Here is an 11,696-nt window from a genome sequence, read left to right on the forward strand (position 1 = left end):
AATGTGTCTCCACCACTGAAAGAAGTGCAAATATTCTAGTTTCCATTGATTTCTAGACATGTAATGTGAACAGCTATTTTATTCTCAGTACAATAGTTAACTGTGGTCGTCATCATACAGTGCTGCATTAGTAATGCCTGAAATAAACCATTACTTTTAGTGGTTCCTACAAGTTGTATCCATAGACTGTAGGTTGTATCGTGAGGAGAAATATCCTGTTTATCGTTTGTCTTTTGTTGTCTAACTTGACTATTTTGACCTAGATTAACCCAGCACGACAGAGATGTGCGACGGATGTACGTCAATGCGCAAAGCATTGTGGTAAAAAGAGTTTTCTGCTCTGCTGACGAACCACTGCCAGCTGTCAACGTTGAAAGCAAGCTACCTGTCTTTAGGTGTATATTTTAGTCTCCGTCTTGCTTCTTTCAGGTATTTCCCTCACGGTACGTGGATAGGTTGAAGTTCAAGACGTAGGAACTTATGTGAATTGCAACTTTGACCATCTTACATTAGGTAAATGTAGGAAGTTATTACCGGCCAGCTACAGTTAGAGAGGCAGATATCCCTTAACTATACTGGTAAACCATACATGTATAACGTTATATATCTATGCTAATCAACGTTGAGTTTAAGTTTTACGAGGTTTAAACTTCTTGCTTTAAATTCAGTCAGCAGCGGCATCTTTGTAGATAACTATAAAAGATAAGTGCAATAACTGTCCCACGTATAGTATTTTATTTTACATTGCCTATATATGATTATGACTATTATTACATTATTATTCATGGTTTTATATTTTTTAAATATATTTATATATGCTGCTAAGTGGAGTGGATTGCTGCCAAGTTTCGTAGTGTCGTTGTGTTTAACATGCAATGACAATAAAGTATCTATCTATCTATCTCCTTTAGGCATTATGGGTCGTGGCTATATAGTGGATGATGCTGTGGAGGGATATCTTTCCAAACTCTGTGAACAACAAGCGGGTCCAGTCACAGGTCTGCTTATTGGACAGGTAAGGTTTAACATAAACATATGTCTGTTGTGTAGCTGTAGCTCCTGTAGTTCCTGTCCAGTTGTTTGGTTTCCTTCCACCTCAGAATATAGTGTCAGACCATAAGTAACAGTTCCCCATCAATGAAACAGCAGGATATCACTCACTTCTGTCACATAAGCCCCTTTTAGACATGGAATACATAATATTGTTGACTTCATCAAGCTGTTAAAGTGATGGCTTTTTGTCATTCAGGCATACAATACCAGTCAAAAGTTACTGTGGACACACTTTTTCATTCAAGTGTATGGGAAGGTGTTAAAACTTTTGACTGGTACTGTAGATGACTTTTAAGTTCATTATCCAACACCATGCAAGAGATAGAGAAATTTCTGTTAAGGATGTAAAGTGGCTAATATATCTGTCAAGAAGTCTCATGTCAAGGTATTATTTGATGTGCTGCATGTACATACTGGATATAACTAGATTTACTATTTAACATTTATCTCATCACTACATGCACTCTTCACTTCTTTGCACTATTTGTATCATATTTACAGTTCACAGAAATGGTTTCACCTGTATATTCTCATTCCTTGTGTATATTTCTGAAGATTGTTGTGTTGTTATTCTGTGTAAGTACATTGAGAGTCAAATTCCTGGTTTGCATAGACATACTTTCCAATAAAGATGATTCTGATTGTGACATATCATGATATGATGTGGAAGATATACTCTATGTGGAGTAAAGAGACAGTAATCAATATTAATGCCTAAACATTTCAGAGCTCAACTCAAAGGGATTTTGTTGTCATGGCGACTCGGACGCCTCAAAGAGAGGAGTCCACCGCAGCGGCTGGAAACTCTTTCGACAAAGAGTGGGTCACTGAGCATGCTCGACAGGTAGGTATAATATTTAAATGCATAACAATGAATGTCTAGATACGCAGTACAGAAAACAAGACAGCAGGCTCATAATCTCAATACACACTAATGTGGTCACACTCGAGTACTTAAGTACTTAAATATGCAAGTGTGAACTTATATATCTATATATATCTATATCTCTCTCTCTATATATATATCTCTCTCCATGTAATGGTTTAATTATAGAGTCAAATACATGGAGTTATATATATATTTTATAACATATGTGTTATATCCATTGGTGTTAGACAGCAAAGCTAAATAGCTGAAGTAGCATTAAGACAAATACAGTTCCATAAAAGGTAAGGTGTTTTTGCCAGTGTGTGCAGGCATTTGAAGGTGACATATTATGCTTTTTGTGATTTCTGTTATTTATATACTGACATGATGTTGGGTATATGATAAATATGGTCAAGGTTCCAAAACCTGCCGTTAATGTATGTAGAAATGCTCCCTACGAGTCAAAAGCCAGGGCCTCAACCTGCTCTGAACGCTTTGTCAGATGGGGTCAGATTCTGGCTTGAACATGGATGGATTTGAGACATTTTTGAGTAAAAAAGGAGAAAAGTAGTGAAATCCTACTACTACAGCTTGTTTCATGGATTGTTGCCGTAGACTCCCAAGTGGCTGGAAGTCTGCTGAGGGGCAGATTTCATGAGCTGATCAATCAATCAATCAATCAGTGCAGTGTGGGCTCATCAGGAGGAGGCCTTAAAGAGACAGGAGCTAAAATGGCCTGTTTCAGACAGAGGCTGAACTGAGGGGCTGCATAAAGGGTCGGTATAAGATAAATAAGGAGTTTTCTTAACTGTAAATCATGCAAAGATATTCCAGTGGAACCCCAGATTAAAAATATAGACCCAGAAATGTGCATGATATGTCCCCTTTAAACTGTTGTGGAGTGTTACAAATATATACATATTTGTTTCTGATCTGATCTGTTTCCAGGTGTCCAGGATGCTGCCTGGAGGCCTGTCTGTATTGGGAGTCTTCATCATCAGTGACACTGATGCCAAGGACACACTAACCTCACTTCGTCAGGTGAGGTTCATATAAACACACTGTACATGTACACGCTGTACTCACAAGGACTCACAGTGGACAGATTTATTTTTCTTCTTCCTTGTCAAAATGGTGTCTATATTACCCATAATGCAACTGGACTGTATAGGTCTGGGTGTGTTCACTGTAAAAATGAATGCAGCTTTTTTCACTATTCCCCAACACATGTAAACACACTTTGATGTGTAAAATTGGCAGAGATTTCCTTTTAAAGCTGCATTTATAAAATCTTCACCCACTAGTGGGCAGAAAGACATGAAAATCAGCTGTCAGATACACAGATATCACATATCCCTTGCTTATAAAATTGTTGTTATGACTAATGTGTTAGCCAACCATTACCTACTTACACATCCAGCATACACAGAGCAACATTAGCATTTATTTGGAAACCAATATTCACTGTCTGTTTATATAAAATAAATACTTTATCTACATATCCACAGTGATGATCTTGCGAGGGGCCTCTGGAGGGACATTTAAACATTCACATTTGCCTTGCTTATGTGCATGTATCTGTCAGTGTATTCTATCCATATAAGCCCTGTGTGTTTGTGTGTGTGTGTGTGTGCGTGCGCGCGCGTATGTAGCTGGTTTTTGCAGTCGAGAACCTGATCTCCTCTGAGCGTCTGTGGAACCCTGCCGATGATGATGTCACAGAGTGCGTCACGCTGCACGTCAACCCCAAAACCAGAAAGTATCCTTTAACACAGAGGTTCTCAACCTTTTGTAACTTAAGGCCCACTTCTGATTGTTAAAAAATTTCCGCAGATCACCTTCCCAAATAAATGAACAAAGTAACATACAGAGTTTGACAGAGAGAGATATTGACTGGCAGCCAGTATCCAGAATGAAGCAAGGTCAACATGTGTGAGCTGAAGCTTCAGGCTGCTGTCTGCTGATAGTTCATCAGTTCATTTTCTAACACAGTGGATGGAGACATGTCTTCTGAAGCAGGATCTACAGAGAAAGCTAGCTGGCTAACACTGGCAAAGCAGCTCTACCTAATGATGTGTCGTGATTGGATATTCCTAACTGGTCATTGAAATTATGCATTTTAATTTGATGTTTTTTATTTATGTGAATGCTTGAGCACATTTAGATATAAAAATAACTAGCTTGGGTAAATTACCAAAGAAAATAATTGTAACCATTTAGCAGTACCACTGCCTCTGTGGCCCACTAGATGGCGCTCTGAGGTTGACCTTTCGGCCTCGGCCCGCTGGTTGAGAATGGCTGCTTTAACACAGCCTTCTTATTGGATCAGGTAGCTACCAGTCGGGATATTGAGGAATGAATTACTTGTTGCGGATGTTCTTTAACTCTGCATATCAGAACAGTCTGCAGAACCTTTGATGTCAAAGACCCCAAGGTAAGTTTACATCTTACATTTCTCACAAAGCCACAGCTTCCATCTGCATGTCATTACACTTAATGCAATGCAGATTGCCTTCAAAAAGTATTTAAGTCCCTTACTGATCTACTCATGGCAAAGGAAAGCATGCAATGTTGTTTTGTTATCAATCATATCATTGTGATTGTCTGTTCCAGAGTATGGCCAAGCCTGCTGATTGGAAGTACCAGTCGGATGTGTGTTCCTCCTGGATCATGGTGTCATGTTGTCTAAATGTGGACATGTTGGTTCCGCTGCCGGACAACAGAACCAGTACAGAAAACATGGATAAATGTCTTAAGGTTAGCACACACACACACTTGAACATTGATTAAATATTTGGGAGCTTCAGTGGAACTCTTCTCTGGTCACTTTTTGTTTCAGGAGGGACTGAAAGTTTGGGCACAACAGATTGAAAGTGGAGTTTGTCTGATTGATGGAAAAAAGCTGCCAGAGGACACAGAGCTCACAGCAGGACAGGTTGTATAAATCTAACCAACACTGTGAAAACAGTGCATGAAGTGAATCTATAAAATATGTCTTTACCTAAGGAAGGGTGCAGTGCCTTGCTCAAGGGCATTTTTGCAGTAATTGGTGGATAATGATTTTAGTATTTATTTCCTGAGGAGACCTCAGCAGGGGTCCTAACACAGAGGCATCCAGCAAACAAACTCAGGTTTTTCTGGCTGAAGTCTTGGTGCAAAGAAATGCACTGTCTGCATTGACCAATCAGATACATGCAACTGCACAGTGCTGGTATATCACAGTATTTCTACTGTTTACATTGCCATCATTGATTGTTGCTATGATAACTTTGTGGTACATTTCTGTCTCATAGTATTATAAACTACCATGCAGAATTTTTTTTGTCTGATAAGGGTTCAAACTCATGCATTAATTACTCAAACAGCCTTCCTTTATTGTATTAATTGTAATTTATTAACTTGATTGTCTTGACTGTAACACAAAGGGTTGCTTTATGCCACCAGAACTAGTTTGTACAAGGTGGTGTTGTTGGAAATCAAAAGTTTTAATAGTTATTTTTAATGGCTATGCTTGAAGGCAGATTGAAAAGTTGGCCTTCATAAAGAGGGGGGAGACATTATATCGTATTCTCCTGGAACACATTCATAGTGTTGGACTTGAATTGTTCAAATGAAAAGTGACAGAAATAGTTATGGCTGAAACAACTGATCAATTAGTCGACCAACACAAAATTAACTTAACTGTTAACTTAAATTAATAAATTAACTGTCTCTGGACTGACAGGGGTTAAGAAACGGTGTCATGGTCAACATGCAATTGACCTTAAATGACTACTGTATCCTAATGATATCAGTAAATACATTACAAATAAAAAGAATTGCATGCAACTACAAGACTGAATCTAACTCATTCTCTGGATTGTGTGAAAGAAATGAGTCTAATTCTGAGCTGATATCTCTCTCTAGAAGAGGAATGTGAGACAGTCATACACAACTCAGCTGCTCATCACACCGGTAAGAGACACACATACACATTTCACACAAAAAATGAAGTGAATTGAACATTGTATACTGTATAAGCACCTTATATTGTATTGAACCATAACTTCCTGTGTGTCAGGATGAACAGAGGTTAACAGATGTGGTCCAGAGGTGTGGAGGCAGTGTGTCAGTTAAAGGAGCGATCCACTGCAGAACTTACCTGCACAGCAACAAACCAAAGGCCAAACTGGCTGAGAAGGTAATGCTTTAATCACAGTAGACAACACAGTGTCAAATGAGACTAAAAGAACATCCCATCATTTTGTCATGAAATTGTCATTGTGGACAGCTGCTGAAGAGGGATGTGGTTTCTACGGTGGCCACAAGGGTTCAGATGGTGCTGGAGGAGCTGCTGACATCAGAAGAAGAGAGCAAAGGCAGCAGCAGAGACAAACAACAGACAGGTACACACACACACACACACACACACAAACAGTCAGCTACCCGCGTCCAACATGCTCTACCAATCAAATGCTTTATGCTATAGATGTTTGAGGATAAGGTCAGGGTCTTGGGTGGGTTTAGGGTTAGCCAATCCCAGCGAAGAGGAAGGATGTGTGTGCTGATAGGAAGGTCTGCATTGGAAGCTCAGCTGCGGGCAAAAATCACCCTAGCCAGGGTGACTTTGCAAAATCCAGTTTGCCAAAAGATAAATACATGTGTAACAGTGCAGGGTGAACACTAAACAAATAAGATAAACATGCATCATGATGGTCAAAGTGAATACAGTTAAATGAAAATTAATGAATGTCTCCTCTTCATCCAGCTAAACTAGTGAAGCTCCTATTAAAAGGAAATAAGACCATGATTTCACTTACAGATGACATGACAGTCCAAAACTATCTATACTCCCAAAACAGAAAAGTAGTTTATTTATGTCTTGAAATAACGTAATTTTCCTCTAACAAAGGAAAAGTTGATTTAATAACCCCCTTCAACACATTCAGGGATTTTGCTGTCACGGTCTTAGTTGGTCTGGCAAGGCAAGGTGAGTTTAGTTATATAGCACATTTCTGCATCAAGGCAATTCAAAGTGCTTTACATTAAACATTAAAAGCATTGAGACGAAGTGCAAAAGAAGCACACCACAAAAGGACATTTAAATACTACCAAAAACATCTTTAAAGAGCTAAGAGAATAGAAAACAAAAATAAAGTAAAATAGAATAAGACAAGTATGAAATACAACAATAAAAGTTACAGTGCAGTGTAAGAAATGAATAATTATTTGATTGAATCAAAGGCAGTGACAAACAGAAAAGTCTTCAACCGTTATTTAAAAGAACTGAGAGTTATAGCAGATGTGCAGGTTTCTGGGAGTTTGTTCCAGATATGTGGAGCATAAAAACTAAACACTGTTGCTCCATGTTTAGTTTTGACTTTGCTGACAGAAAGCAGACCTGTCCCAGACAACCATTCAGTGCTTTATAAACCAACAGTAGTATGTTGAAATCAGTTCAAACAGGACAAACAGGAAGCCAGTTTAAAGATCTGAGAACTGGAGTCATATGATCCACTTTCTTAGTCTTAGTCTTAGTGAGGACTCGAGCAGCAGTGTTCTGAATCAGCTGTTTTTTTAAAGAGACCTGTAAAGACACCATTTCAGTAGTTGAGTCTACTGTAGATGAATACATAGAAAAGTTTTTCCAAATCCTGCTGAGACATAAGTCCTTTTAATCCTTGATATATTCTTCAGGTGATAGTAGGCTGACTGTGTAATTGTCTTAAACGTGGCTGTTGAAATTCAGGTCTGAGTCCATGACTACACCAAGATTCCTGGCTTGGTTTGTGATTTTTAACATTATCAGTTGAAGATGGGTGCTGACTTTTAATGGTTCATCCTTGGCTTCTGTTTAATTGAAGAAAATTCAGGCACATCCAATCGTTGATTTATTCAGTGCATTTACTCAGTGCTTGTATTGGACCATCGTCCCCTGGTGAAATATTTATGTAAATTTTTGTGTCGTCTGCATAATTATGGTTACATATTTTGTTGTTTTCCATAATCTAAGCCAATGGGAGCATGTAGATGTCAAACAGAAGAGGCCCCAGAATGGAGCCTTGTCTGCTCGGATGTGTAATTACCTATAGACACAAAGTAGTCCCTGTCCTTTAAGTAGGATTCAAAGCAGTTTAGCACTGTACATGTTGTGGTTGACCGTGTCGAATGCAGAACTGAGATCCAGTAATACCAAGAGTGAAATTCTGCCACTGTCTGTGTTTAAGTGGATGTCATTGAAGACCTTAAAAAGAGCCATTTCAGTGTTGTTGTATGGTTGAAATCCTGACTAGAAGACATCAAAATGGCTGTTTAGTGCCAAGAAGTTCTTCAGCTGTAGAAAAACAGCTTTTTCAATGATTTTACTTAAAAATGGGAGGTTTGATATGAGCCTATAATTGTTCATTAGTGATGTGTCTAGACTGTTCTTATTATTACCTGCGTTAATCTGCGTTGATCTTTTCGACACTCTCTTTTTTTTCCATTCTGACCAGCGTGGCATTTCTCCATGGAGATCTTTTCTTGCCAGAGACAACCTTCACCTTAGTGGGTGCAATGGCATCAATAACATTTGTAATTTAAGAATTGATAGTATCTATAAGCTCATTGACTGAGACCCAAAAGAGGGCAGGTGTGGAAGAGAAAACCTGAATAAATATTTCACTGGTGTTTTTTCAGTGACGTACCGTTTTGTGATTATCTCTGTTTGACCATTTGTGTGCACAGAGATAGCACTCTCAAAGAAAACACAGAGATGATCAGAGAGAGCAACATCAGTCACCACAACCAAGGGTGCGGGCTCCGTCACGTGCGGAGTCAGTCCATAGTTATCAGGAACACAACACAGTCCTTTAGTCCCTCTGTCCTGGGGGTTGTCAACTTGGATATTAAGATCACCAACAATAATTACACAGGGAAATGATTTACTCTTAGGCTTTGCTCCAAGGGAGTTCCACAGAGGACTACCATTTGTAGATTTATTACCTGGCACACAGCCCTCCTGTTTCTTTGTAGTCTTGTTGGTGCTTATCAGCCGTGTGTTAGCATGATCTTGTCTACTGTCTTGAGTCCATGGTAAACTGATGTCGTCCCCACACAGTCCAATTCACTTCCACCTTCACTTCTAAATTTTAATTTCCAGCACTGTAATTTTCTGCAGAAGTTTGTTGTAGTCGTCTATGGAGAAGGGCATCTTGCTGCTAATTAGCTTTAGCTAAGTACCACCTTTTCAGTCACTGCAGTACAGGCATGTGATGTTGGTAGGCTGCACTCATGTAGTACTGAGGAGGTCATAAAAATGTTGAACTATGGCAATAGCCTACTGTATCTACAAGCAAGCAGCAAAGCATCTGCACTGTGAGAAAGCAGGAAGCAAAAGCTACTGGTATGAGCAGTAGCTTATGGTAGCTATTGTTAGCTAATTAAAGCAAAGTAGATAAATATTGCTGTGTAAGTGACATTACTGACATCACTTCACTGACTCATCTACCAGTGCAATCGCTGTCATCACACATCTTATTGTCAATAACATTTTATCATTGTCCAGCCAAGTAGCACGCCTCCTCCTCTGCTGTTCAACACCGATAAAATGCTTCTCTAACTGCACCTCTCATTCTCTGTGTTTCTTTTTCAGAGCAATTCTGCCTCCCTCGTCGTATCTTTTGTCCCGTAAAAGTGAGCGGGCCAGTGTGCGTGTGTGACTACCAGTTCAGTGATGAGGGCCTGTCCGAGGTGACTGACAGGCTGAAAGAGATGCTGGACATTGATGCAGTCGAGCAAGATTTGGATACCAGGCAGGAAATAACTGCTGAAATCATAGAGAGCAGTGTTGCAGCAGGTGAGGAAGGAGTCTGAAGTTACAATATGGTTGATGATTTCAGTTCATAAAGGAGGATTTTCACTCCAAAACATAGTTGTTGTTGTTTTTTGTCAGAGCACATTGGACAGGAGTAGCATTTTTCAATTCTCTTTTACCTTGTTTTAATTTTGGCATAAAAACAGCACCACAATATAACTTTAACCTCTTATACCTATTTGCACTTAGCCTGAGTGGACATTATTTCAAATATAGCTGTCAAGTAGCAGACGTTCCTCCATGTGGAGAATGAATGGAGATGTTGAGATTGTTGTTTTTGTTTGTTAAATTTATATTATCAGCTAAAATGTATATAGTTTGACTTAAAACACTTTATTACAACAGGTACAAATTAGTAGAGCACAGAAAGAAAGTATACATCCATGTTAGTTTAACAAAGGTTTTACTATTAGATGACATCTTAATTATTTAAAGTTTAATTCAGCTTATTAGTACTATTACTTCTTACTACAGGACCTGTTAGAGTCTTAGGATTATTCGTAACCAATTTCATAAAATGGCACATTCTCCTAATCAGAATAAGAGGAGAGAAACCTCTTATGTGCTTCCATATATCTTAAATAATCCAAAGGCCATCTAAAACTGAAACTGAAATATGAATAAATTTGTGAAAATAAGTGATTTCCGATGCAGAACAGTAGATTATCTGTAAAATTCAAACACTTGCACACAATAATTAAAACCTCCTTGTGGTCTTTCATTACTCAACCTGTCCTCTCAGTGTCCAAATGCTTTCTTCAGCAAAGTTATCTCTTCTACAGCTCCACAAAATACTAAATAAACTTTTTACAACGTGTCCTACCAGGGAAGAAGAAAGATTACTGATCTGATTTCCCTTTCTTCAACTGATTATTTTTCCCATTAACCTTGGTTTGAGTTACAAGCTTTGAGATATTACTATATTAAATTATTGGTGTTTTATAAAATGTTGTTTCCAGAGCCCACTGTGGAAACAACTGTGGAAGTTCTGGAGCCCAAGAGAAACAACTACATAGGTAAAACACATTGCATTGTGAAAACAGCTACACTTTTCCTGCTGCATTTGTTAACACCTTGACTTAGGTTTAGAAAGATTCTTGTGATATCACAACGGCAGCCAAGGAAAAGTCATACTTTTCACTTTTTTATTTGTTACAAATTAACTACTGAAAATTACTGTACAACCACATTGTATTGTTTGAGTGTGTGTCTGTGTGTGTGTGCATGAGCACAGTCCTGATTCTCCTTTTCTGTGTTGTTTAGGTGTTGCCATGGCTACTGCTGTAGCCCTACTTGCCACTGCTGCCTCAATGCTCTATCTCAACGACGTTTGACACACATGCACACACCAGAATAAAGTATTTTGATTTGAACATTTCTGTCTGTTGGTTGAATCAGAAAATGCAGTCGTGCAATCAAAATTTGGGTTCATTAATTTGACTGACGACAATCTGTTTAAAAAAAAAATCCTGACTTTTGTACATGATTATTTTTGGTGAGCCTTCTGTATTATATCATGATAATAATATTTTCATATAACAATGGATTCAATCATTATGTGTAATGTGAAAGGGGTTGCTCGTAGTGATAAACCCACAGAGAATTATTACCTGACTATAGTTCCCCTCAGCTCAACTGAGTGTTTTAGCATCATTCAGCTCATTTTAGTTTAACAGCCTATAACTTTACTGATTTGGTTCACTCTCAGCACTCTCATCAACCTTGTTTCCAGCAGGAACAGCTGTTTTCAACAAAAAGCTCTAAAAACACCACTGCAATCGACCTGCACTTCACCAAATAGCAGACAGACACAGTTAGCAACTAGCTGGTGAACATAGTGCAGCATTTAGCAGCTAAAGAGACGGATATTTTTCTCAGATATTGATGGAGACCAAACCAGAATGGGAAAAGAGAGCGAATATTATACTTCAGTGTTTCCCC

At 38.6% G+C, this 11,696-nt stretch overlaps 1 protein-coding gene across 4 annotated transcripts; it reads left to right on the plus strand.

Annotated features, from left to right (window-relative positions):
* Nucleotides 1-310: 310 nt before the first annotated feature.
* On the plus strand, nucleotides 311-11,128 carry odr4 (odr-4 GPCR localization factor homolog). 4 transcript variants are annotated; one of them, XM_044369302.1, is made up of 14 exons: nucleotides 311-513; nucleotides 912-1,015; nucleotides 1,781-1,897; nucleotides 2,870-2,962; nucleotides 3,574-3,680; nucleotides 4,319-4,355; nucleotides 4,535-4,678; nucleotides 4,761-4,856; nucleotides 5,828-5,875; nucleotides 5,982-6,101; nucleotides 6,192-6,306; nucleotides 9,534-9,737; nucleotides 10,715-10,771; nucleotides 11,019-11,128. In XM_044369302.1, exons 2-14 carry the CDS (start codon nucleotides 917-919, stop codon nucleotides 11,087-11,089), a joined length of 1,308 nt encoding a protein of 435 aa, XP_044225237.1. In that variant the 5' UTR covers nucleotides 311-513; nucleotides 912-916; the 3' UTR covers nucleotides 11,090-11,128. The 4 variants fall into 4 exon arrangements, with proteins under 4 accessions (XP_044225237.1, XP_044225238.1, XP_044225236.1 ...); XM_044369303.1 differs by having other exon boundaries at nucleotides 311-429; XM_044369301.1 differs by having other exon boundaries at nucleotides 312-443.
* The last annotated feature ends 568 nt before the right edge of the window (nucleotides 11,129-11,696 follow it).

Source organism: Thunnus albacares, chromosome 12, assembly GCF_914725855.1.
Source record: "Thunnus albacares chromosome 12, fThuAlb1.1, whole genome shotgun sequence".
NCBI classification, from domain to species: Eukaryota; Metazoa; Chordata; class Actinopteri; order Scombriformes; family Scombridae; genus Thunnus; species Thunnus albacares.

Coding starts and splice junctions, on each gene's coding strand:
- odr4 (XM_044369302.1), top strand. CDS start 917: ATGGGTCGTGGCTATATAGTGGATGATGCTGTGGAGGGATATCTTTCC. Junction 1,016..1,780: donor CAGGTCTGCTTATTGGACAG/GTAAGGTTTAAC, acceptor TAAACATTTCAG/AGCTCAACTCAAAGGGATTT. Junction 6,307..9,533: donor CAGAGACAAACAACAGACAG/GTACACACACAC, acceptor TTTCTTTTTCAG/AGCAATTCTGCCTCCCTCGT.